This window comes from Vicugna pacos, chromosome 21, assembly GCF_048564905.1.
Source record: "Vicugna pacos chromosome 21, VicPac4, whole genome shotgun sequence".
NCBI classification, from domain to species: domain Eukaryota; kingdom Metazoa; phylum Chordata; class Mammalia; order Artiodactyla; family Camelidae; genus Vicugna; species Vicugna pacos.
The window spans coordinates 29,003,432-29,030,850 of NC_133007.1; the positions used below are offsets into that span (position 1 = coordinate 29,003,432).

At 46.3% G+C, this 27,419-nt stretch overlaps 1 protein-coding gene and 4 non-coding genes across 5 annotated transcripts; 2 read left to right on the top strand and 3 right to left on the bottom strand.

Moving 5' to 3' along the window:
* The first annotated feature begins 3,628 nt into the window (after positions 1 to 3,628).
* Positions 3,629 to 3,702, top strand: TRNAN-GUU (transfer RNA asparagine (anticodon GUU)). Its single transcript has one exon. It is a non-coding gene; the product is annotated as a tRNA-Asn (tRNA).
* A 970-nt stretch (positions 3,703 to 4,672) lies between these two features.
* On the bottom strand, positions 4,673 to 4,744 carry TRNAE-UUC (transfer RNA glutamic acid (anticodon UUC)). Its single transcript has one exon. It is a non-coding gene; the product is annotated as a tRNA-Glu (tRNA).
* Positions 4,745 to 5,613: 869 nt separating this feature from the next.
* Positions 5,614 to 5,686, bottom strand: TRNAV-CAC (transfer RNA valine (anticodon CAC)). Its single transcript has one exon. It is a non-coding gene; the product is annotated as a tRNA-Val (tRNA).
* A 4,681-nt stretch (positions 5,687 to 10,367) lies between these two features.
* Positions 10,368 to 21,443, bottom strand: LOC102539273 (NBPF family member NBPF6-like protein). Its single transcript, XM_072945918.1, has 7 exons — positions 21,296 to 21,443; positions 20,871 to 21,083; positions 18,857 to 18,959; positions 18,027 to 18,262; positions 14,482 to 14,533; positions 13,471 to 13,634; positions 10,368 to 10,828 (listed from the first exon to the last, which is right to left on the bottom strand). Exons 1-7 carry the CDS (start codon positions 21,429 to 21,431, stop codon positions 10,818 to 10,820), a joined length of 915 nt encoding a protein of 304 aa, XP_072802019.1. The 5' UTR covers positions 21,432 to 21,443; the 3' UTR covers positions 10,368 to 10,817.
* Positions 21,444 to 23,329: 1,886 nt separating this feature from the next.
* Positions 23,330 to 23,402, top strand: TRNAV-CAC (transfer RNA valine (anticodon CAC)). Its single transcript has one exon. It is a non-coding gene; the product is annotated as a tRNA-Val (tRNA).
* The last annotated feature ends 4,017 nt before the right edge of the window (positions 23,403 to 27,419 follow it).

Genomic DNA, 27,419 nt, shown 5'->3' on the forward strand with positions numbered 1-27,419 from the left:
TTGCCCAGTGACTTAGGGCCCTCGAGGAGAAGAGATCATTCCAGGCCCTCATTTCTGCCAAGAGAACCAACAAAGCAAGGGGTTGCTTCCTGCCACCACAAGTTCTCTGTCCTCCAGTTGTTAGAAAACATTGATTCAACTCCCTCCCCAAGCACTTGAGAGGTGTTGGGACATTTCTGCTTGTTGGGAGGGGGGCATACTATCTCGAACAACACCACTGGGATGGAAGAGGGGAAGCCAGACGAGAGGCCATGGAGCTGGCTAGGCCTGGAACAGAAAGGGCATGCTTGCGCCAGGAGCCTCCTTGTGAAGGCAGGTCTCGGGCCCCATGTTCCTAGAAGGGGTGCCTCCTTCTGACCTGGCCCCAAAGGGACAGTGGAGCTCAAGGGTTGAGCATGAGGCCTTTGGGTGACATCCCTTATGTTTTCCCACCATCCCAGTCCTGTGGCTTCTCTCCTGCTGGTGCTTGTCAGCCAGCCTGCAGGGCTGCCCAGACCAGTGCCAAATCCAATGAGCAGATACTGCGCCCAAACACAAACTGGACAGACAGGAGGTATGGCAAAAAAAAAAAAAGTGTGACCTATCCATACTTTGGTCAGGAATAGGAGGGCCAGGATATGCGGGTGTACACCCAAATTCCCAAGCATTGGAGCCAGAGATGTGGCGAGCCTCTCACCCTGAGCAGGCAGACCACAGTTGAGGCATCACGCAAGAGATGTCGTCACCACGAACCGAGGAATATCAGGAGAGAGTCGGAACCCAAACCCCACCAATTCTGCAGTCGAATTTCCCTCTCAAACGTGGAGAAATTGTAGAGGTCAGTACTTCACAAGTGTGATGGACAGCCTGACGCCCTGGGGAAAGCACCTTCAAGATCATGGCATCTCTCCTACCAGGCAACTGTGAACACGTACCCACCCAGGCACAGTGCAGCCTCTTAGCCCACCAAGGTTCACTCAGGGTCACCACCCTCCACTCCTCTCATCCTTCGCCATTTTTAAACCACGCTCCCCAAAGGAATTAAAGCAAATACCCTCCAGATCGCTCCCTCCCCTCGTCACCCACCCCCACATGGGAGAATCTGTAGCCTGGCCCACCAGACAGACCACCTTTCAGCAGTGGCTCCAGAACGACGGATCCGCAGCCTCAGTGTTGTCTCATCTACACATTCCACTTCTTTCCTCTGCAGACACGATCACATCCCTTCCTTCTCTCTCTCTCGCTGGCTATCCGCTTGCCTTATGGTGGAAAAAACATTAATCCAACAGGTCTTCGGAGCTGGTGTCCGACAGGAAAAGGAAAATGTGCTCACTGCATGGTAGAGACCACGGGGACTGGAAACGACAGCAGTTGAAAAAGTTGGGGCATTTGCTTTGATCATCATCGTTTTGATACTCTGGCATTGATTTCTACACCCACCTTCTAATTATGGCATCGAAACACTTTGTTTGTGGTAGTGAGATGAATCAGAAAGTCAAATTACTCAGGGGAAAGAACATGAATCAAATAAAAGAGAATTTAAAAAATATATATTCTGCCCTTGCTCAACTGACAAGGTGTAGATGTGGCCAAGTTTTGGGAGGTCGGGCCTGTGCACAATGCTGTGTCAGTCATTGGATCTGCACCTGTCCCTGCTCCCAAAACCCTGAGTCTAGGTCTCTGTCTCCGAGAGATGCCTCAGGAGGAGGCATTATGTCGACCAGCAACCAACCAAACAACCTCATGTCCTTCTCCGGGGAAGCCTAAGCTGGGATCTTCCCGGATCGCAAATCTTAATGATCAAAGTTTTAAGGAAATTTTTTTGAAATTTTTATTCGTTAGGGAAATGCACACTAATACCATAAGGAGATATTATTACACACCCTCCAGCATGGCTATATTTAAAAGAATTTCTACACTAAATGTTGACACCAATGTGGAGCAATTGCTACTGTAGTTGCTGGTTCAAAGCCATTCTAGAGTACTGTTTAACAATTCCTAATAAAGTTAATCTTGTACCTACTCCATGACCCAGCAGTTGCAGTACTCCTGTGAATGCACAAGTACACAAAAAGATTGGTAGAGCATATTCATCAAAACACCAAGAATATTCATGAAGAACACCGAGTAACACCAAAATTACTCCAACATCAAAGTTAAGAAGTGAGAAACACAAAAATATGCATATGTCGAATGAACTTAATATTGTATGAAAAAGCCAGATACAAAAATGTCTGTTAATTCATTTGAATCTCAATAGCAGGCAGTAGTAATCTACGGCAATAGATCTCAGAATAGAAGTTAACTAAGCAGGATAGGGCACGAAATTCCTGGAAAGGGATTCAACAGACATTTCTGGGAGGATGGCAGTTTTCTCTAACTCGATCTGGGTAGTGATTGCATTTGCCCAGACTCAACAAACTGTGCATTAAAGATGTGTGCTTTTAACTATGTGAACTAGAATTCAATGATTTGCTGTTCCCATAAAAAAAAAATCACTGGACGGTGGATGGAGACAAGCTGATAAAGACCATGACAACTAGTTTGCATTTTATTGTAAACGCATTAAAAACTCATTCTCCTTTAGCGTAAAAAACGCTCCCTGATACTTGAATTATCTCTGCTAGAAAAACGGCTATGACCCCACTATTTCTTTAGAGGAAGCTACAGACAAGGCTCCTTGAGAGACTGTATTTCACCCTTCGGGACTTCTTCTGCTCAATAGCGAGACAAGGAATAGACCTAGATTTCGCTTTGAACGGCCGTCCACAGATTTGTGCACTGTGGGGGTCATTTCTCTTCTGACTGCATCGTGCTGTGGGGCCAGAGGTACGCTCTGCTCTCTGACCGCTGCTAAGAGGACTAGCTCGTGCTGGCATTAAAAGCAGTCGAATGACCGATCAGAGACCTAAGTACCCCGCTGTGGCTGGGGTTTGACCCAAGTTGCTGTAGCCGCAACACACCAATAACCACTGTCCGGTCACGATGCATCGCGGTCCTGGGAGTAATTTATATATATATTCACACTATTTTTGCTGTTGAATTCTTGGCCATCTACATGCTCGTGCTTTACTCTCTTCCGTGCTATTTTCCGATTCTTCCTCCTCATTCTGCTACATAATAAAAACAATTTTCATCCCTCAGGATCTGGCCCGAGCTTCCTCACAGGCTTCCAGTAAGGTCTCTCCTCCATGCCTCTGCTTTCTCTCGCTCTTTTTCACGTTTCCTTTTTTGACTTGATCTCTTTCCCGCTGCAGCCAACCGACCACACCTACTAAACTGCTGCCCCGCTGCACAGGCTGTCGGGTCGAAGGCGGAGCAAACCGGGAGGTATTACGGAGCCCACTGGGAGTTCAACTTCCCTTGGGCTCCGCTGGGCTCAGGCCCAGGTGATCGCGGTCCCGGGCGTCTCCGGGCGCTGGCATCTGAAGCAGGCGTGGAGCAAGGCGCGGCGGGGACCCTCGGCTGCCCTTCTGCCTTCGGAATCGCCCAACTCACGGCTTTCCCACCGGACGAACACGCTGAGTCGACTCCACCTCTCGGATTTTATGGGCTTTAGAGCCGGCACCGCGGTCCTAAGACGAGTGGCTCCGCCCGCGTGGAAGGAGAGCTTGCTCTCCACGGAGATGAGGGGAAGAACCCCTCGCGTGTCTCTGTGGCGCAATCGGTTAGCGCGTTCGGCTGTTAACCGAAAGGTTGGTGGTTCGAGCCCACCCAGGGACGTCCACGGCCGGCCTTTTTAGCGCTTAAAGGATTCGCGATTATTTCTCTCTTCATTACTCATAATCACCTATGTCTTGTCCACAACAAGGGAACCTATGCCAAGAGAACTCTGAAGGAATCTAGGGTTCCTCGAAAGAGTGGAGGCATGCATTATGGTGCTCCTTACCCTCTGGGTCCCTTTTAGTGATGCTCAAGATGACCCAAGACCCCACAGCCCACTCCTCCAGACTCCTCTGGAGGGCCGCTGGGGCTTGGGGATGACAGCCTGGTCGTGTTCCTAAAAGCATAGGGGGTGCCTGGCTTGCTTTATCGAGAAGAGCCGAATAAAACTCCTCCTGAGGCTTCTTTACAGCCTGAAGAGGACGATTGTCTGGTCCTGAAGGGTCAAGAGGGGCCTCCTCGCGAGGACAAAGCCTTCCCGTGTTCTTGGAGGACAGGTCCCGCCGAAGCTGGTTTGGAGGGACACGCCAAAGAAAGGAGCAACGACAGTCGCCTAATCAGTGATCTTGAGTTGTGAGATGTCTGCGCTTACCCTCCAGGAGTGTCACAATTCTTACACAAAAGGAGAGGAGAGAGTGAGAAAACAAACGCGGGAAAATGTTAACTGTGCTGTTCGGTACAGACTATACGACGTTAGTATATCAAAAATTTTGCATGTTGCAAATATTTTATGGTTTTGTTTTCTTACCGAGTTTTTGGAACGGAAGTCCCAGGTTACAGGTGGATGAAAGCTCTGTAAATGAGGCGTCAGGTTTCTGACATGAAGGCAGAAAGACGGCAGGCCACCCCCTGCTCTGGCTGTTCATCACACTTCCGTTCCTCCAGCCTGGGCGATGCCAAGGATCTTGAGGCAAGACGTCAACTACGTTTAGGGAATCAGTGCAGAGATTCGTCTGCATCTGAGTCTTGCGGCAAAAGCCAACGGTGCGGTTGGAAAATCCCGCGAGCGAAGACCCAGTGTGAGAAAGACTTCCCTGACCGGGAATCGAACCCGGGCCGCGGCGGTGAAAGCGCCGAATCCTAGCCACTAGACCACCAGGGAAACACGCTAGAGCCCCGCTTGGCCTCTGCATGTGAAAATTATGAACGATCAGCTTTCAGAGAAAGGCAAAATAGAAAAAGAGACAATTCCTAGCGGCCCAGGGCTGAATGCTGCTGTGCAGTGCTCCCAGTCCTTGCCCTGTTGCTCACCACCCTTACCTCTCCCGACATGAGCGACACTTCGGGCTCTGAGGCCAGGCCACAAGGTAACCGGCCTGAATGCCATCCTGGTCTAGCTATAGTCCTGCGTGCGGCAGAGCCAAGGACAAACGCCTACTGCCCTTATAAGTCAGGTGCCAAATGGACTCTCAGCGGGTGATGAACGGATCCGTTTCCTTGCTAATCTCTTACCTGAATCCACGGTCTCTCCTCCTAATGGCACGGGTACCGGCTCTTTTTCCTGCCATGTCAGCTCCATTCGAGGAGCCTAAGTTCTTTCTCTACCCGTCTTTGGCTCCAGCCCCAGGTGCGGAATCGGGTTCGTTCCCTTGTCAGGCAAATCAACGTGTTCTGCAGGTGTGCTGAGGTGTGGGAAAGCCAGCTGTGCTTCAAAGGGATGAACTTCTTGGTTTTCGGAGACATAACACGTGTCAGCGTGTAGAGGGATTTAGAAGAGAAGCTAAGAGGATTTGCGGGTGTAAACGTAGCCTGAAGACTTGTCCTGAGCCCTCAGAGTAACGAACTGCTTGTGTCCCGGTGTCCAAAGTGACTCAGGCAAAGGAGGCCTAGTTCCTAGTGCTGAGAAGGCTTTCAGGTAGTAACGCAACTCCTCCTGTGTATATTGGAGATCGACTAGGCAGCTGCGCCCCCTCTGCCACACCCCGTTTTGGTTTTTTAAATGTATATGTATAACTCAGAAAAACTTCAGAATGTTTCCGCCCGGTTTCGAACCGGGGACCTTTCGCGTGTGAGGCGAACGTGATGACCACTACACTACGGAAACCAGCCGCGAAGTCAGACTTGACGGTATGTCCGTGAAACCGTAGGTCCTGCTGTCACTAATCTGGCCACCGACCCTTTAAACCGAATAACCCTAGCAACACCAGCGATGGATCTGTCAGGGAAGGAGAAGGCGGCTCCTGAGAGGCCCTGGCGTTGGGTTCTGAGTCCCCCTCAAAGCGAGGACCGTGGAGCTCCCCGGAGTTTGACTTCAGGACCCGCCACAGCTGGACTTGGGGATCCCGCGTCCTACGCAGGGTCTCCAGGTCCAAAGCTAAGCGGCGGAGTGCAAGGGTCGCCTCCGCTGACTCCCCAGCTCACAGAGGCTGCAGGAGCCGGGGTGTTCGGTGCGTGCGTCTGAGCCCCAGGAGACGCCGCACCCAGCAGTGTGGACGCCGCCCCTGCCTGGCTGCGGACCCGCGCTGCGGTGGCCCTTTTCACCGCACCAGCGGTCAGAGCTCTCGGCTCTCGGAAATGATCTGTGCTTTGAATCCACGGAACTGTAGGACCCGTTCTCCTCCTTCCTCCCCTCTGCGCTGGACCTTCGCCTTCTTTCCTCGCAAGCCCTTTTGCCTCAGGTATCAAGGGGGATCGCTCTGATGCCCACTAGGCAAAAGGACTTCCTCTGGTTTCCGCCTCTGTCGCTTCATCTTTTCGAATCAATTTAAGTCCAACATTTTAATCACGCATTTACGTTTTAGCCAGTATCATAGCAAAGCCTATGTCATAGGCATTTGGCAGTTTTAAAATATCCGATGAACATATAACGTATAAAAACTTGTGAGAGACACCTAAATCAGTGCTCACAGGGGAATTCAAAGCCCTAATTTAAATTTCTAATACATTAGAAAAGAAGAGAATTCTTAAATCAGTAACTCAAGTTCCCACAGCAAGAAACAAAACAAAACAAAACAAACAAGAACGAAAGAAGGAAAGAAAGAAAAATGAAAAGTGAAAGAAATCCAAAGCAAACAGAAGGAAGAAAATAATACAAAGCAGAAATTAATGACATTGAAAACAAAAAGCAATGGATACAATCAATAAAATAAAAGCCGATTCGTTGAAGAGGCCAATAATCCTGACAAAGGACAAAAGAGACACAAGTGATTAGTATCAGGAATGAACAGAGACTACAGTCACCACAGATTTTTCAGATATCAAAAGGATAAGGGAATATTAGGAAAAACTCTACACAAATAAATTTGACCACTTAGATGAAATGGACAAATTCCTTAGAAGTACAAACCACTACAACTCACTAACTATGAAGTTGATACTTTGAATACCTCTATAACTGTTCAGGAAAGTCTACTTGGAATTTAAATATCCCAAGGAAAGAAATTCTGGACCCAGATGGTTGCACTGGAAAATTCTACAAAAAGTTAAAAGAAGAATGAATACCAATTCTACATAATCTCTTCTAGAAAACAGAAGAGTACGGAACACTTCTCAATTCATTCAATGAAGCATCTATTACCCTGACACCAAAACCAGGGGCGAAAATGTTCAAAAAGAAAGCTACAGCTATCTTACATAAATATAAAAATATTCTAATATCCTACACATTCCCCACATGAACGTAGATGAAAAAAATCTTAACAAATCTTAACAAATAGAATTCAGTAATATGTTCAGAGAGTCACGCACCATGATCAAGTGGGGTTTACACTAGAGCTACAAGACTGGTTCAATATTCAAAGAAACTCAAAGAGTTTCAATGCTCACGGCTATCATCATACTCAGTGGTGCAAACATGAAAACTTTTCCTCCAAGATTAGGAACAAGATGAGGATACCCACTCTCACCACTTTTATTCAACGTGTTATTGGAAGTCCTTGCCATAGCAATTAGACAAGGAAAAGAAATAAAATCTTCCAAATTGGAAAGGAAAAAATAAAACTGTCATTGTTTCCAGACAAGATGATATTTTGTATTTTAAAAACCCTAAAGACTCTATTAAAAAGCTGTTAGGACGAATCAATGAATTCAGTAAAGTTGCAACATACAATCACAACACAAATAATGCAATACAATTTTAACAATCTGTGGTGTTTCTATACACTAGCAGCAGAAAGTCAGAAAGAGACATTGAGAAAATAATCTCATTTATAATTGTATCAAAAATACTAAAATACTCAGGAATAACTTTAACCAAAGAGGGGAAAGATCTATACAATGAAAACTATAAGACACTGATGAGAGAAACTGAAGAACACAAATAAATGAAAAGATATTCATGCTCATGGACTGGAAGAACTGATATTGTTAAAATATCAATATCACACAAAGCAATCTACAGATTCAATGCAAACCCTTTAAAAACTCCAATGGCATTTTTTTTTACAGAAACAGAACAAACAAAACTAAAATTTGTATGGAAACACAAAAGCACCCAAATACCCAAAGCAATCTTGATTAATAAGAACAAAGCTGGAGGCATCCTGCCCTCTGATGTCAAGCTATGTTACAAAGCTATGGTAATCAAAATGGTATGGTACTGGCATAAAAAGAGAAATATAGATCAGTGGAACAGAATAGAGAGCCCAGAAATAAACCCACAGATATATGGTCAATTAATTGATGACAAAAGAGCCACAAATGTACAATGGAGAAAGGACAGTCTCCTCAATAAATGATGTTGGGAAAATTGAAAAGCCACATGCAAAAGAATGAAACTGGACCACTCTCTTAAATCATTCACAAAGATTAATTCAAAATGAATTAAACACTTGAAAGGAAGACCTGAAACCAAAAAATTCCTAAAAGAAAACATAGACCGTAAGCTCCTTGACATCAGCCTTGGCAATAATTTTTTTGAATTTGACACCAAAAGCGATGGCAGCATAAGCAAAAATAAACAAGTGAAACTACATCAAACTAAAAAGCTTCTGCACAGCAAAGGAAGCCATCGATAAAATCAAAAGATAACTTACCAAATGAGAGAAAATATTTGAAAATCATGTATCTGATGAGATTAATATCCACAATATATAAACAGCTTATATAATTCAATAGCAAAAAAGAAATCCAAGTAATAATAGGCAGAGAATAATATGAATGGACATTTTTCCAGAGAAGACATATAGATAGCCAACAAGTGCACGAAACAGTGCTCAGTATCACTAATCATCAGCGAAATGCAAATTAAAATCACAATCGGGTATTGCCTCACACCTGTTAGAATGGCTGTTATCAAGAAGACAAGAAATAACGGCTTGCTTCCTGATAGGATGCAGTAGGAAGCACAAATACTATGTGCTTGTCTTTCCAAAAATGTTTAGTTGGATCAGCATGCAGGACCCTAAACAAGATGACTAGCCCGTCCTCTTCAGAAATTCAATGACATCAAAAGTGACAAAAACAAAGAAACCGGGAGAGAGTTCCAGGTAATAAGGACTAAAGTACAACTCAGGAATTTTAATCGGAACATGGGGAAACATCAGTACCACAACACAAACACTTAATTCTTAATCTCTCTCCCATATGTATGTATAATATGGATGTGTATGTTAAATGCATCTATATTTACATACCTACACGTGTATATATGCGTTATAGACATGACGTTTTTTAAACAATGGGGGAATTTACATGTGGAGCTTATGCTAGATAATACTATTGAATTAAGAACTGTCCTTAGATTCAACAATTGAATTGTACTCTGGTTATACAGGCCAATGCCCTTAATATCAGGAAATAGATGCTGAAGCGTTTAGGGCTGAAGTGGGCTTTTTGTCTGCATTTACTAAAGCAATATGAATGGTGTGTGGGTGCCGGCAGACAGAGGAAAGGAGCAAATGTATGTTAATTGTTGAATTGAGATGAACAGAATCGAGGTGTTCATTGTGTAGTTCTTTCAAATTTTCTGTAGATCTGAAAATTTTCAAAGTAAATAATTGTCGAGGGAAATTATTGTAAAGCACAGGAAGCTGTGAAGAGCTGAGTCTTGCATCAAAAATTAGCTGTCAATGAATCTGTCCCTTGCAGAAGGGTGTGACCGTCCTCAATGCCACCCACCCATACAAGACCCACCTAGAGGTTCTGCCACCCAGGATTTGTCCTCCTTCCACGAAGCAGCCCTCTAACCTGGAAATCTGGTAAGTTGGAGGCCACTTTATGTATTTCAAAGCTTCTGAATAAGATGTCCTGCTTTTATATTTGATTGCAAAAGACAAATTAAGAGTAAAGAAATTTATTTTGAGGAAAAAACCCAGATGAGAGTGGAGTTATTTGAAAGCTACCAGTTCCATCTAGGTACATTCTCTCTCTCTGTGGGTTCTAAACAGAGACCCCCTAGGATGGAACTTCTGCGGGAGTGTACTGAAACCACAGGACTGAACAACAAACTCTCGCGACCCTTCTCCGGCAGAGGTCCTATCACTGTGAACCGAGGGCCCCATCAGGTGCGTGTGTATGAGACCGCTGCTCTTCTTCTAGTTGCCCAACTGCGGGGGCAGAAATTTTTGCCTGAATATCTTGGTTCCCTGAGGGTGAGATGAAATGAATATTTTCTGTGTAATAGCAGGCACTTAATAACATTTCATTTTGGAATGAAGTGATGCATTCAGACTATCACTCTGCAGTATAAAGCTAGGGGACACATCAATGTTTGATTTTCCTGCTTTACGCTGAAGAAAGAAGTCTTTGTAATTTTGATTTGTACAAAAAGACGATAGCCAACAGAATGTACATAAAATTAACTCTATTCTCAGAGACTTCTAAACCCTCATCCTTCAAGGAAAAGAGACATGTGCTGAAGAGCTGGTGAATAGTCTGCAGTGACAGTATTCTGAGTTGTTCTTGACCCAAGTCCTCGCCGTCTTCCCCCAGCTGCTGCTGACTCCAGTTATCCGCAGGCTGGGGGTGGGGAGGGAAAATGTTAGGGCCTCTCCAGCTGATCTGTGAGTCTGGGTATCGATGTGCCCTTGGCAGTTGTCACATTAGCAGGCTGGAGGGATGATTTCTGCAAACTATTTATTTGGAGTAAAAATCTGGAGTGGCTCTGAAATCTTGCTCTTCTTTCATATTTAGAATTTTGCTTGTTTTGTTTTCATGTCGCTCATCAGCTGGGAAACTGTTTGTGACTATGCTTTATTGAAGTAAAGCATAATTCGAGCATTTTCATAATCTGAGCATTAGTTGTTACCTGAAACATAAAACAAAAACTAAACTGAGGATCTTCTGTCAGGTTCTGCTGGTAGCTAACTGAGGCTGGAGTGAGAGCTGAGAGAGGAAAGAGGCCATGTGCCACCGGAATGCAGGTAACTGGATAAGCTAGGGGGTAAACTACAGTCTGGAAAGAGGAAGCTGTAGTAGCAGATTAGAGGGAAAGTCCTCTGAAATATGCCATCTGCCCTGCGGTGTGGAACAGAGGGCCCCACCACCGCATGATGCTGAGAGCCCTGCTCACAGCTGCCGCAGGGGGGTTAGCCAGATCCCCACCACCTCCCCCTCTGTATCAGTTTACTCTCCATTCCACTCTTTCGGAGAAAAACAAAGGCCTTTCACATCTCCTGGGTGCCTAGCTTCAAACATGCACGTTCAGAAACAGTCTGTTTCCTAGAACAGTTCCAGGAAAAAGAGGATATTTTGCATGGAAATCTGGCTCCCAAATCCATGTGCTAGTCCTTTTAAATAGGAGGGCAGCACCAAGGGAACAACCCTAGAATGTGAAAACCAGCAGAATCTTCAGACACCATCGATGATATTGTGATTTATAGTAAGAAATACATATTTGGTCTTCATCCCCATTTCTGGCATAGAGCTCCTAAAACCCCAGGAATTCCTAAGTGATGGAGGCATAAAATTCACTTGTTATGTTAACGAGGCAACTTTGGGAAAGCGCCTTATTTTGAGGGCTGATTGCCTGGAAGTTGAGCCTTGTGATTGGAGGGTTGGAACTTCCAGTCTCTGACCTCCTGGAAGGGTGAGAGCTGGCAGCTGAGTTCAATCACCAATCATAAATGAGTTAATCAATCGTGCCAGTGTAAGGAAGTCTCCATAAAAACCCAAAAGGTTTTCAAGGTTCTGAGAGCTTCTGGGTTGCTGAATGCATGTTGGCGCTAGGACAGCGGCTTTCTCTGAGCGGCCGTTAAAGCCCCGCACCCTTTCCCCACGCCTTGCTTATGTGTCTCTTCCATCTGCTGTTCCTGACTTACACCCTTTTATTTAAAAAAAAAAAAAAAAGGTACCCTGGTGAGTGAAATGTCTCTCTGAGTTCTGTGGGCTGCTCTAGCAAATTCATCAAACCTGACAAGGAGGGGTGTGTTATCCTCTGATTTGGGGCCAGTCAGAAGTACCGGTAACAACCCGGGCTTTCCACTGGCATCTGAAAGGGTGGGAGAGCGGGCAGCCTTGTAGAATTGAAGCGTGGCCCAGTGCCGAGCTCCCTCCACAGGGCCACCTCCTACACAAGGATAAGGGAAGTTTAAAGGATGTCGACACAAGGAGGGAAGAAAATACTGAAGGCCTCTGAGTAGGGCTAGTCTAGCTCTGGGAGAGGAGTGGCCGCCTCTTTGGTATGAAGTTGTGGGGACTAGAAAGGTATTCCTCTCTGCTGAATACTTCTCCCACTTGATTTGTGACTGAACGTCTTTAAGAGGTGTCAAATACTCCCTCTGCTCCTCAGGGGGAAGGGGAAACAGGAATGAAGATGCCTTCGTAAAGGAACAGAATGAGGAACAAAACGCACGTACTTACGCCCACCTGGGGCAAAAAGGTAAAACAGGACGTGGTTTATACTGCTGTAAGAACCTTAGCTAACAGTGATCAAATTAAGACAGCCTCTTTCTCTTGCCTAGAAGAGAATACACACCATATTGCCCTCTAATGATCCAACCTTGTGTCCCCAGAGGAAAGTCAGTCAGTTAAGGGAAAGGAGACGAAAGTTGAGGTCTTAACCTGCACACACACACACACTTCGCACACAGCAGTGAGTCGGCTAGCTCAGGGGCTCTTACACCTGGAGGAGCTTCACTGGCTAGATTGGGTGGTTTTCTTTGGAAAGTGGCATGTGAGTGGCCTTGCTGCTAGCTTCAGCCTTTCCTCCAGTTGCTGGTTGTTGGTTTAGATTCCATTACTGCGCTGAGACTAAACCCACAAACAAAGAAAACCCACCAGCTTCGGTGTTGCACAAAGAATGGGAACCCTGGCCATTTACTCAAGGGTTGCCAAGATCAGAGCCTTGTCTTTAGGGAAACCACTTGATGTTCCAGAGCTAACATGGAACCACATGGGGAGGCAAGCTGCCTGACGGGAAATGGAGACTGGTGCTTGAACTCAGGAAGTGTGATCATTGGACTTCCAAATATGGTCAAGACTGCCGATATTGCGGACTACTACAAAAACCCATGGGACAACATTCAGGAACCATAATTAGCAAGGACATTTCAGGAAAGCTAAGATGCTTCATCTTAAAGAAGGAGGTTCATTAGACAGATTCCGTACATGTGCTGAAGGGGAGCAGAAAGCCTGTCATGATCCCTTCACTGTCTCCACTCTGGCTTGTCTCGGGTTCCTCGGCTTGCCTATGCCAATGGAGGCCAGAGGGATGGCAAGGAAGCGTGGACCAGGAACGATGCAAGTTTCCTGACCCACCAGGGACCCGTACTTGATCCCAAAACTCTATGCAGCCTAATCACTTTTGCAAGGCGGGTTTGGGGGGCCTGCCTGCAGAGATGATCTCAATCCCCCGAGACAGAGGCGGTGAGCGTGGAGAAGCCGCCAGAGCTTCATTTCTCAGTCCTCTGGGTGTTGGAGCTTTCTTCTCTTTATACTGGGAGTACTCACCGGCCACATTCACGGCAGAGCTGGCTTCCTGCCCGTCACACGCAAAGGCGTTGGTGTTGGGAGGCTGGTGGGAGTCCTGGTAGCTGGAATGAGTCAGATACATTTCATCTAGTGAGTCCTCCTGGACTTCATTCTCTTCTTCCGCCTGGAGCCCCCTGCTGAAGCTGGGGTGGGGGTGGGTGGGCAGGAAAGACAGGAGATTAGACTGAGGCAACCTGGAACCACAGCCTCACAGCTGGTCCTGATCTGAAGCTCATGGCAGAGGCACCAGAAATCAGAGGGGCCATCTTATGTGAGAGGAAGCATGACAATCCCCTTCTGACTGGTGTCACAGCGAGCCTAGAGCTGGGGTGGGAGAGCAAGCAGCAGGTGTGCAGCGTAGTGATCTCCTAACACGAGGAACGACACAACTACTCCGCTGAAATACACTATGACAGGCAGGACGCACAGAGACCTATAATATTGGCTTTTAAATGCTCTGGACAAATTTTAGGGAATATTATATGAAGTGGTCCATTGAATACTGGCTCCTGAGGCAATGTAACCTCCTTAGGGCTCTTGAAGCTTTTAGACCTCTTTTTTCCTCTAAATATTTGATATGGTTGATTTTATTTTTCAAGATAGATTTCTGGTGATGAAACACCTGCAAACACACCTCAGGACAACTGTGCAGAAAGCAGAGAGGCGTCTCATTTTGGCTTTTAACCACATGGGTTCTTAGGAAACAGGAACCAGGGATCTCTGGCTGGCATACCTTTAGGTCAGACTGATTCTAGTCAACTAGACTTGAGGAATTTACTGAGGAATGATAGCCAACACAAGAACTGCAAGGAGAACCAATCACACTGCTTAAAATGACACATCGTTGGATGATGAATAAATGCAGTGGGTACAGTCAGCAGTTTCTGGTTTCTCCTGGATCAGTGACCTCTGGCCTCTTGGTCTCTTGCTTCTGGAATCCTCTCCAGATTTCACCATTCCATCACCAGCCCTTTCATCATTCAGAGTTACCTGGGTGCCAGTGGCTCCTGTCCATCTTCACCTTCCCTATCCTGATGATCTTCTGTGAACCAAAAATACGAAGAGCTAGCAGGAAATTAAGCAGGTCCCGCTTCACACGTCACAAGTACAAGGGCCTATATGACCAGGGACGTAATACTCTACATATTTGTTCAGACGCTCTGGGAGAATGATTCCAGGAGGCGCGGGTGTGTCTTTAGAGGAGCAGCCTGCCAGGCTTTTCTGAGCAACACTGAGCGGTATGCCGCTGGCATGATGAATCATCACCATGAGGTCTGCTCCTAAGTCAAGGCAAAGGGTTTAAAATGTTTGCTCCCCAGCCTACAGGATACTTGCCCACTGCCTTCTGTACTTCTTCAGCTGTAACCTTCATTCTGCCACAAGGCTGGTTGCTAGACCATGGATGTGTGTCCCATTACTGTTCTCACGTGGAGCCTGCAGCAGCATGTGAGCAGTAAGACCTTCAGGAGAAACCACCTCTTTCTGACCAAATGACTGGACAGAGGGCCCTCTGTATGCCAATGAGTGTAAAGAGAATCTTCCCTTCCTTTCCATTTCTTCTTTTTTTCTTTTTCCTCCTGACCCGACCCAGAGACCAGCCCAGTTGCAGAACTGTATTGTCAAGGCAGCTGAGCAGGGCCCTTAACCACAAATGAGAATCTAGCTCTCTAGTCAAACAGGGACCTCTTGTCGGAAGAGTGTGAAGCGTGTCCCCCCCTTCTTTTTCTTTCTCACTTTTCTTGCCTCCTTGCTCTAACAGTAGCCCCAGTCATGTGGAACTGCCGCACAGTGTGATAGGAGAAGTGACTGAAAGAACCCAATCTCTCTGTAGAGGGACTTGGAAAAGGGACCCTTGGGAACTGGGATGTATGAAAGAAATGCTAGAGAGGGGAGAGGCTGGAACACTGTCTACAAACTGACAGAAATCCCCGGGCTCATCCCCAAAGTGAACACGTGTGGAACAGACCCAAAGAATCATGGCAAAGGGTTACAGAACTGAATGACCATAAAACCAGCAGCTAGTTCAGACAAAACCTGAGTGACTTATTTGCTCGACTGACTTAAACAATACATCAAGTACACTGAACACTAAACTGACATTGGAACTACTGCCCATAGTACTCGCAGTCTGAGCCTAGCAGGGGTTGACTGCCTGCTAAGAAATTCTTTTCAGAGGACTTTAACAGGACCCAGGGTCTCACAACATAATGTTCAAAATGTCCAGAGTACAATCTGAAAGTATTCAACATAATAAAAACTTAACAATTATCTCAACAGATGAATAAGAAGCATTTCACAAAGCTCAACATCTATTCAAAATAAAACTCTTGGCAAATAAAGAACAAAAATGAACTTCTTCAAATAAATTGGAAACTTTTGTTAGTTAGACCATGCCTGCGCATGTTTCGTTAGGAGACATAATTCCTTCTCTGTTGTCAGCAGTCAGCATCATAAGACAAAAAACAGAAGCTTTGTTTGTTCACTCAAATATGAATAAATAAAACAAGCAAAAACTGCCTCAGCCTGATGAAAGTCACCATGATCATTAATTAGAAAACTCAATATTATTAAAATGGTCAATTCTCCTCAAACTCTTCGTAGATTCAAAGCAATGCCACTCAAAATCCTAGCAGGAATTTTAATAGCTAATGACAAGCTGATTGTAAAACTTATATGGAACGGCAAAGGGTCTCGTTTCAGGCAAAGAGTTTTTAGATATAACTGCAAAACCATGATGCATAAGTTGGACTTTATCAATACCAGGAGATTCTTCTCCCTGAAAGACAGTTAAGAGAATGAAAAGGTAAGCCGCAGACTGGGAGACAATATTGGCAAGTCAAATATCTGATACAGGACTTGTACCCAGAAATATAAAGAACTCTCAGGACTCAATGATAAGGAAACAGCAACTCAACTGTCAAATGCACAACATACTTGAACACTCACTTTACCGAAGATACATGGATGGTCAATAGGCATACGAAAAGACCCTCAGAATCATCAGTCATTAGGAAATGCAAATTAAAACCACAGTGATAGGCCACCACACACCTACTAAAATTGCCAAAGTGACAAAAAGCAAAAGAACAACCACCTGAAAATATCAGGAGCTGGTACTGGGGAAGAGTTGGAACTCTACTCATTGCTGGGGGGCATGCGGAATGGTAGAGCCACACTGGAAAACGGTTTGGCAGTTTTGTATAAATTAAACGTCCACTGACCACGTGATCCAGCAACCCCACGCCTGGGTGTTTACGCAAGTGAAGTGAAAACATTTTTCACACAAAAATCTGTGTATGACTCTTAGCAGCGAATATTCGTAAGTGCCCCAAAATGAAAACAATCCAAATGGCCTCCGGTGGATGAAAGGGTAAACAAAAAGTGACACGTCTCTATAATGGAATAGAAGTCAGCACGAAAGCGGGAAATCTATGGGGACAAAGACCAAACACAGTGGTTGCCAGCGCCTGGCGTTGGGGAAAACGGTTGACTACAAAGAGGCAGAAGGGAATTTTAGGAGTGATGGGACTGTTGCATACCTTGATTGTGGGAGTGCTTATAACACTGTATATAACACTTATATACACATTTTTATTGTGTATCAATACAATATGGCTCATTTTATTGTATATCGAAGTCCTTAAAAATGATTGGATGGCTGCTGCCTCCTGCTCCAAAAGCCTGTGATGAAGGAGGCAGTTGTCCTAATGTGGCCTCCAGACCCGTGTAGTCTCCACTGTACTCACCCCCAGCCAGTCCTGTGTTGCCACGGTCCCCAGAGTGTGAGGTGTACCAGCAGGTGTAGTGTAAGCGCCTGACAGTCCCTTTTTTAAAAAAATGTAACCCGAGTGCCTGATATTAAGCTATTGATTCCCAAGGCATCCACTTCAAAGACGAGGATCTCAAATAAACACACTGGCAACTACACGACTAGACAGAGTCAGGTTGCCTCATCCTTGAAGTTCTTTGTTTCAGAAATTCCTGGTTGATTTAGATAACTGATGCTTGACCACTTCCTGCACTGTTTAAAAACTGATGTTTTTTCCTTCCTGCACTTTAATTCCCCTCTTCTGTTTTAAATTCAGCAGTAAAGAGTGAACCCACGGAACCCTAGGTGCCCCACCACAGAACCACAGGACTCCGCTCTCTCTCTCCCTGTGACCTCGCTGTGTGGCCCTGGGTGTGTGTGTGCCGCGTAGCCCTCAGGACTTGGGATTAATACACCTTGTGTTTTTCGAAGTGTTCTGATGGTTGTTGCTGAGGTGTATCGTGCAATCCTAATAAGAAGCACAAGGGTCTGTCCAGCCACAACATTGGCTCCAGAAGGGGAAATGTCTGCAGGGGCTCGCCTCCAGCCCAGGGAAATACTCTCAGGTATGTCTAGACAGTAGCATCACCATCCTTTGGCTGAGACCGACACCAAACAGCAGGGCATCCGGATAAAGTCACGTGGAGGGTCGTGGAGGCAGGGGGTCTCGTGTGAGGCTAGGACCCTGGCAGGAGCTAAGGGTCTTCAGAGCCTGTAACCGACTTACCGGTGGTGAGTTGGCTGGCAAGTCTCTCTGCCAGCTGGCTTCCTTGGGTCAGTAGCTCACAGAATCTCTGCCTCTGGTAGTAGGCGATGCCAGTGCTCCTGAGGAGACTCTCAAAAGACTTGACTGTGTTCCTTGCATGCTGGGTGAAAAGGTAACAGGCACCTTTCCCTTCCTGTATCTTCTGTCGTAAGTGGGTCAGTTCTTGGGCTTGAGCCTGAATTAGGGGGTCATATTTCCTAAGGTGGGCAGGGAAAGTAAAATTTAAAAATGAGTGTAGTGAGTGATAAATTATGGGAGATTTAGCAGAGATACTTCTTAGATTGCCCCTAAGGAATTCCTCATGCTGAATTCTTTATATATATACACACACAGACACACAGACACACAGACACAGACATACACACATACATATACATATACATACATATATTCATTTTCATAATTTTTTCACCAAAGATTATTATAAGATATTGAATATAGTTCCCTGTGCTATATAGAAGAAATCTGGTTTTTCTCTACTTTTATATACACCTCATGCTGAGTTCTTGTACAAGTTGTGTGACTTGCCTGTGGCAGAGGGAATGAGGAAATAGCACTGGGTTTGTTTCTTTGTGGTTTTTTTTTTAATTAACTTTCTTTTAAAAAGAAATTCCTTCAGCTCCTCACTTCAGCCCCCATCCATTTCAATAAAATATACATCATCAAGCATTATGCAGAACGTAGGGGGTGGAAAGCCAGATACAGAAGTGCTAGACTGGCATTAATTGAAAGGATGAAAAGCAAAACCAATGACAGGGTCAAGATTTCCCACACCTTCCCAGTCTCCTTACCCAAGCCTTGCAGCTGATCTCATCTTCTCTGCCAGCTCCCCCTCCTCAAATGGCACTCCCTCCTCCAGCACAAATTCAATAAGTTCTTTGTACTCTTCACAGTCTGAGAAAACAGAGACGCTGCCTCAGGGGAAAGCTGGGCATGCTGCGTGGTCACTGCCTTCAAGGGAGGGGGCAGGATCCATCCCAAGGGCAGATGTAACCATGGTACCAGGCCCTGCGCTGGGATTTCCACACCTTATTCCTCAGCCTCCCAACTACTTGGCATTTGATTACTCCCCACTGTAGAGATGAGGAAAGAGAAGCTCATAGACGGGCAGGATAACTTGCTCAAGATGATTCAGCTGGAATGAAGCAATGTCTGAATCCACATACCCTGAGTTCTGACTCCAAATCTGAGCCACTTTAGCAGCCTCTTAAGTGAAACAGTCATCTGGGCATGAAGTAGGAATCTCCTGTGTGTTTGGGAAAGCTCCAAGGACTGTAGGGCTGACGGTCTCCCACAATGAGGGTTTCAACGATCCCTCTGTATTTCAAAGATGTAAAAGTTTATCTGGATAAAATCGTGTAAAAATGTATCTGAAGATGAAAATGTCTGAAAGACAGATGTTCAAATGCTAACAGGTGTGTTAGGTTGGAGGGAGAACTAATGTCTGCCAAGGCACTGTTCTAGCAGATTTTTAAGAATCATCATCACGCAATCATCACCACTACCTGAAGAGGTAGCCACTATTCTTATTACCATTACAGATGCAGAAACAGAGGCACAGAGAAGGTAAGCAACTTGGATTTGGACCCAGGAAGCCTGGCTCTTAATCACAGCACTGTAGTAGTACCCTGACAGGAAGATAGTGGGTGATATCTTTCTTCTTCTCTAGCTTCAAAAAAGTTGTATTATGATTATAATAAATTAAGTTCAAAAACAAAAACAAAAACAAAAACAAAACCCTTATATTCGCACACCCCAAAGCTGGTCTTTTCACGTCATTGATAAATAGGCTTTAATTTTTACTTTTTTGTCCACGTCAGTAAGTTGGATAGCAAATTTTATCCCTCACTGATTTACTGAAAAATGATTGTAGAAATTTGAAAGCCAACTCAAGTTCAATATCAGTAAGAATCCTCCCGTTTTCCCCCTGTCCCCTCAAGCACTTGCTCCCATGGTCCTTCAGCCACTACAGCTCCACCCTCCCTTCGATGGTGAACAGGTTTGAAATGGTCCAGTGGATTTCCAGATGTGAAAGCTGATGGTGGAGAGGGAAGGGCCATCCCCTGCCCTGCCCTGCCTGCTACGAGGCCTGGAGGTCTCCTCCACTTGGCCTCATTCTCATTTTGCCATTTGTCTCAAAGCCCAGATCCTGGATTTGCTTGCTGTCTGTGAACTTCACATTCAGAGAGAGGTAGCAAAGGTGCTGTAGAGTCTCTGGTTTTCCTGGAAATACCCTCCATCTCACCAGAGGCTGAGGAATGGCTTCTCAGACTTTATGTGCGAAAAGAATCTTGCCCCAGGCATCAGGACTTCCCTCTGTGTCTGCCAGTCAGACTCTCACCTCCAGACATCTGTGGCTCAGCTGGGAACAGACAGATTTAAGCTCTTTTAAGGTAGGGTGTCCTATCACTTCTTTCTCCCCAGGGCAGCCGGCACAGTGCTCTGCAAGTGGCTGCTCAGTCAAAGACTGAATTTAATCCTGAGATATTTAAGCCTACAACGAGATTATAGGTTTGTAGAATCTGCCACACGTTCCTGGGAGAGAAAAGAAAGTTGAGTGCCTGAGCCAAGATCTTAGCTCAATTCCTCCCATACGCTCACTGCAAACTTTACTCCTTTGTGCCTCAGTGTTTCCATCCTCTGCAAATTGAAGGTAAAATACCCATTTCTACCTTTCTAGGAGTACAATCAGGTTTGTTTTTGATGGAAGAGAGAGAAGAATGAAGTCTGGAGGGTATTTCGTTTCTTGCAGGGAAGATGGGCAATCATTTATCACTTTGGTGACTATGACCCCATAAGGCTTACTGTATTTCTGCAGCTGGTTGGCCAGGGAGTAGACGGTAGCTTTGGATGTGAGGAATTTCTCTGTGAGGTCTCGAAAGTCCTGTTTGACTTTTTCCAGCTGGCAGCGCAAGTTCTGGTTGATTTCCAGGATGCTCATTTCTGTCCTCGAGCCAGAGAAAGAGGTGAGAGATGCTGCCATGCTGAAGCTTGTGGTGGAAGAAACAGAGCCAGACCCTGCAGAGAAGAAACCCAAACAAATAATAAACTCAAAACAAGTGAATGGATTATGGTGATGGTTGCACTGCCTGGTAAACTACTAAAAATCATTGAAGTGTACAAGTGGGCTAGTTTTATAGTATGTAAATTATGCTTCAATAAAGTTTCCTTAAGTGAAAAGAAAAGTATTTAAACATATCTAAAGAATGCAGATGTAATTCATTACTTACTTTTGGGCCAGACTTCGTCAGCATTCCACTGCTCTGAGGGGCTTTCACCACGGAGGTAAGGCACAAGACGCCAGAGCTCCGAGGTCAGGCTATGCTGAGCGCGCCAGAGAGAGGACCCAGCCGGCCAGGTAACCATGCGGAGGCCCAGAACAGAATTGGAAGGTGGAGGGCGTCGTGGAATCTTGGGGGCCCCTGTCTTCCAGCTGCCTAGGCCACGCCGATACACAAGGCCGCCTGGGCTGTTCTGAAGGTCGCCACTGATGGGGACACCCCCTCCGCAGCCAGTCTCAGTATGTCTGTATCCACGTGCTGATACCACAGACCTATCTCTTCCTAAAATGTAAAAAACTATTTGTTATTGATTATTCTTGCAAGCATATAAATCATCAAGGAATTGATATTTCTCAAATTCTTTCATTGTCTTAAACACTGTTATAAAGTCACTTTTCCTCATGGAAAATTTAAGACTTTTAGATACTCTTGGAGTTTTTGGTTTGCTAGTTTTTTTCCACCCCGTTTTACTATTTTGAGGAAAATATCCCAAATGTAACACTGTGTTCCATGTATGAATAATTAATTTATAAGGGTTACTGGCAAGACTGTGTCTTAATTAACTTCTTACTGCAGACTGAGGTTATGATGGCTTCTTTTTCCTCAACGGGAAAGCAACTCGGCTTTTCGTTAAACTTGGAGTCGGCTTTGACATTCCCTATCTCCCAGCCCCACCCTCCTCCTCTATGTGTGGGTTCCTTTGTGTTTTAATCTGTATATGCATATTCCATGCTTATCCCTTATGGATGTCATTCTAGTGCGAAAGGCTTTCTTCCCCACTTGTCAAAGTCATTGAAGTAGATTTTGTATGTTTCTTTGAACACTTGTAGTGGCCACATAATTTGGGGTGCTTTGTAAACTAGTGCTATTCTTTACGTCCAGAGTAGTTTGTATAGAACACTGAGCGATGGCTTGTGTTGACCCAAACTTATTGACCTGTTCTTGTTTTCTCAGAGTGTGGTAAACATCCAGATCTTGGGTCTGTGGTAGTTAGTGGTGACCCACAGTACTCCTGTGCAGTGGGATTTAGTGGCATAGAAGCTGAGGTTTTATGGAGAGGCATAGGCAGGCAGGAGAAATAATCCCCTGACCTCTCCTAACTTCCTACCTATCAATTTCTTCCTGGTTTTGTGAGCCAAGACGAGGGAAATTCCCTGAAATAGCTCTCTCTTCCCTTCAGCTGCCTAGCTTTTCCAAGCTAGTGGACTCCACGTATATGACCACGGCCACCTCCATATGTGCCACTGAACATTCATGACAAAGTGAGGGTGGAGGACAAACTACCTACACTACTTGCCAACCTGCTTCTAGACTATAGTTCTGGTCTGTGAGCTGTCCCAAACTGTATGCAATTCAAGTCCTTTGAAATGTTTTGGGGCATATTATAAGGCTTAGTGTACGGTCTATCCTGGAGAATGTTGGGGAAGAGGGTGAACAATCTTGAGAGAAAGAGATCATGAAACCGGCCACCATTTTTCACACAATAGGTTCCCCCTCCAGTCACAGTAGTCTAGGACTACAAAGGAATAGAAGCAGAAGGGGAAAAAAGGATCCCGCAGAGACTGACTCACAGGGGATTGAGATACTGAGGTTGTCAGATAGGAGCTTAATGTGATATGTTTTAGCCGTTCAGAAAATAGATGACATGATAAATCTTTTCCAGCAGAGAAAGAGAATCTGTTTTGAAAAAGCAAATGGAAGTTCTGGGAGCTGGGGAGTTAGCAGGGCGACCCCTGATCCCGGGCGCTTAGTTGTGGAAGGAGAGACCCTGCGTTGGATGCGGGAACCCGAAACCAAACTGTCCTGGCTGCGGCGGGGTGGGGCAGGGGGGAGGTGCGGAGCCCCAAGCCAGGGCCTCTCTGGGACTGCAGTCCTCTTGCTGGAGGTATTGCTGGCGCTTCGAGCGTTTCACTCTCAGTTTAAAGGGTTGGTGGGCAGGATAGGGTTTTCCTGGACGTACTGTTAAGCGCTAGCGCCAGTTCGGTTTCCGTAGTGTAGCGGTTATCACGTTCGCCTCACACGCGAAAGGTCCCCGGTTCGAAACCGGGCGGAAACACGTCCGCTTTCTTTTCCGCCCCTCCGATATTTACATCCCCATTGGAAAAACTAAAAGGAGGCAAGGAGGGGTGGGACGAGCTGGCGTGCACAGCTGCGCTCTCGTTTCCCCAGGATACATGGGAGGAGTTCCCTTGCTACCGGGAAGCCTCCTCCGCACTAGGAACCGGGCCTCCTTTCTCCGCTCTCGGTCACTTTGGACACCGCTTAGCTCAAGGAGGGCACAGGACAAGGCCCCCTTCAAATTACCTTTACATCCGGAAATCCCCTCACTTTCTCATTTAGAGACTTTTCCCCTCTACACGCGGACACCTATTAAGTCTCGGAAAACCAAAAGTTCACCCCTGTGAAGCACACTTGGCTTTCCCGCACCTCAGCACACCTGCGGAACACGTTGATTTGCCTGACAGAACAAAAGAGGAGTAACCCTGCACCGAGGGTTCGAGTCAAAGACGCGTAGTTGCGAATTTCAGGCTCCACGAATTGAGCTGGTCGGGGAGGAAAAGGAGCCAGTACCCCTGCCGTTACCGGGAGCGCCCCTGGACTGAGGACAGAGGGCAGCAAGGAGACGCATCCGCTCATCTCCCGCTGAGAGCCAGGTCTGCGCCTGACTTAAAAGGAAACCGAGGTTCAGAAAGAGAGAATGACCTCGGCTCTGCCGCGGACAGAGACGTAGCTGGACTAGGAGGGAACCCAGCCGGTAACCACGTGAGGCCTGGCCTGGCCTCGGAGCAGAGAGCGTCGCCCACAGCGGGAGAGGGGAAGGGTGACGAGCAGCGGGCCCAGGGCCGGGAGCCTTGCACAGCTGCATTCAGCCCAGAGGGGCTGGGAATGGCCTCTTTTTCTGCTCTGTCCTTAGAAACCCAACATTTATGGTCACAAGTTTCAACTAGACATGGCAAATTCGAGCGGGATGGTGAGTGGGCTTTGTTTCCTATGACTCCCTGGTGGTCTCTTGGTTAGGATTTGAAGCCTCCGCAGCCCGGGTTCGATTCCCGGCCAGAGAAGTTTCTTTTCTCACCGTCTTGGCTCCCAGGAACCCTGCGGTTTGCCTCAAGGTCCCTACGCCGAGGGAAGGTGCGATGATCCGCCGGGGGGATGGGCGGCCTTCTTTCTACCCTCTGCTCCTTCATCTCACAAACCTAATGGCTCACAGAGGTTTCATCCAAAGAGAACCTAGGACTTGTGTTCCAAGAACTCATCGAAAATCAGAAACATTGGAAACACACACAACATTTGAAATACTAACATCGCATATTCTGTCCCTATCCGCACACCGAGCCCTTTACCATCTTTGATTCGGCGCTCCCTCGCCAATATATCAGCGGCGACACCATTTGAGAGTAACTGCCGTCATCTCAATTCAAGATCACTGCTTGGCCCGCTGTTGCTCCTTTCCTTTGTCGAGTCCCTCCAAACCGGCTTCTGCGGGACCCGTCCGCCAAGGCCACAGGAAGGCTTTGCCCTCGCGAGCAGGCCCCTTGTGCCCCTTCAGGAACCCGAAATCTCGTCTCTTCAGGCTGCCGGAGTGCAGGCCAGACGCGCCCTGTGCTTGTGGGAACACGACTGGGTTGTCATCCCCCAGCTGCCGCTGCCTCCGGACCCCTCCTGGCTGCCTCCGTGGGCGGCGGGGTCTTGGGTCAGCCTGAGCGCTGGAGCCGCCCACCTGGGGAGAGGCCCTTTTAGGGAAGTGCCGCCGCCCCCTTGGCTCTTGTCTGGCTCCGTGTGCCCTGCAGGGAGCATGAAGGGTTCTGACCTGACAGAAAGCAGAAGAACCTTTCCTGTGATGGGAGGATGAGGGGAGCGAGTTGATGAGGAAATGCGTCAGAGGGTGGAGGAAAGTTCTCAAGGGCTTTCCAGAATTGTCGGCCTCGGTGCTGTCAGGTGGGTGACTGCCCTGTGATAATGGTGCTTGGTCTTCTCTTGTCCGAACCTTGACGTGGTGCTGAGTTTAAGCAGACAGAGGCAGCCTGATCTGCAGTACAGATTCCAGTGCGTCTGTCTCCAAAGAGGGGTAGTCACCCAGCTTGTGGTTGTAGGATCCCAGGGGATGACATGCATGGGAAAGTTTTCTTGAACTTTCCTTCTTGGTCACATGTAACTCAGGGGGTAAAAACGAAGTTTAGCTCTAGACAAATGAATGGACTTCGGAGCTAGGTAAAAAAAAAAAAAAAGATACTTTTACAGACTTTAAAGAATTCTAGTAATTGATGTGTAACGGCGTAGACAGCATTTGCGTCATGTCATACTGCTGAAGGTGAACCCTTGTATGGATCACATCACTTTGAGAACTTCTGTCTGAAAGGTACTTTGTGCTGTCTTCCAGATTTTCAAATAATGTGGAAGCACAGTGTTGGGAGCACAGTGTTCTAGGTTGTATACGTCTTGAATTTATTTTCCCTTCAAAATCCTAAGGATACTGAATGGCCTAAATGTCCTCATCTGGTTTTACTGGTCCAGTATGCAAACTTGAATTCCGATAAATATTTAAGTTTATAAAATTTAAAATTTTGAGTTCCAGCAAAATAAACATACCACATACCATACAATGTCTTTGCAATAAAGTCTCATAATTCTAGAAATCATAGCGACTTAGTTATTTAACTTACAATTTTGAGGTAGGCTTTTTAGGCATCATGCGACATATGAACCAACGTGCATTTCTCCAATATGATTCGGCTCAAGTTGTGATTTTAAGATCCGTTTTTCCCTTTTAAGTTCTTTAGCTGATAATAAATTGGATTAATTAATGTATAATCTTTGCCTGGAGGATTTCTAATTAACACAGGAATAACAAAAATACTGTTCTGATACAATGCTGCCGCATATTTTTATACGTTGATGAGTGGCTGAAGGTTAACAGGTTAAGAGGAGGTGTGGGCACCTTGAGCGGATGTCAGTGAATGGCTAACCACTGTCAAGGAGTCATATAGAGACAGTGACAGTCATGTTACTGCAGGCTTGGTGGTATAGGAGGGAGCCTAGTCATTAGAGTGTGTGCCTCCAACCAAAGCGAAAACACACAGAGAAAAGAGAAGAAGAACAAATGTCTTGGACGGGTGTGTATTTCCCCCTCCAATCGAGAAGCTACTTGGCAGGAAGAAATCTGGAGTCATTCTGGCCAGTCTTCTCGAGACTCGATCTAGTAGGTCACCACCAAAAACAATGACAATTGTTGAAAGGCTTTCTAAACACCTTGGAAGTTTAGCGGCTGAGCACATGCAATGGGGTGTCTTTGGGTCACATCCACATCGTCCCTGTATGGTACCTCCCACTTACGTGAGTCAGGAGGGCACCACTCCCCTTGTTAGAGTATTGGATAGATATACAGGAACTTGGTTGTGATGACAGGAGTGTGAAGAAAAGGCTCGTTCTTTGAGTTAAAAAAAGTGCTTGGAGTAGAAATTGGCACACCTCCTATTGAAATCAAACTGCGAAAACATGAAGATACGCTTTCAGCTTCTGGTGGGGGTGGGGTGAGACAAATCAGATTTACCACCCTGCCTGAAATCTCACCCTACCTCCCAACCCCACCCCCAACCACCGCCCCCAGGAAAAGGAAAAAGAGGAAAGACACGAAACACCTGTTTTCAAGACACTGGAAATCAGGAAGCAAAACCCAGCAACCCCTGAGACATGAGCAACAACCAGCGTGAGTCCTATCATTGGCCTGGCTTACTGCTTCCAGACTTTCCAGGCTAGGCACCAGGAGGGGGATCTGAGGCCAACTCCCTGGGCTGTGGAGATGAAGCTGGGTTTTGATTGGAGGGCAAGGCAGCTAGAGTGCACAGGACAGAGATCCAGTGATGAGAGAGAGAGAGAGAGGAAGAGAACCCTGGGATATGAAAGGCTCTCCCTCAAGGACTCAGCAGAGCAATGATCGAACAGGGTATGCTTATGCAGAAACTACCTGAGGCCAAGGAAGGAAACTTGAAAAGATCAATGCACAGTGTGCCTGCTGCTCACGCAGGACAGGCAATTGCACTCGCTCCCCCAAGCCAGCCTGGACTACTCATAA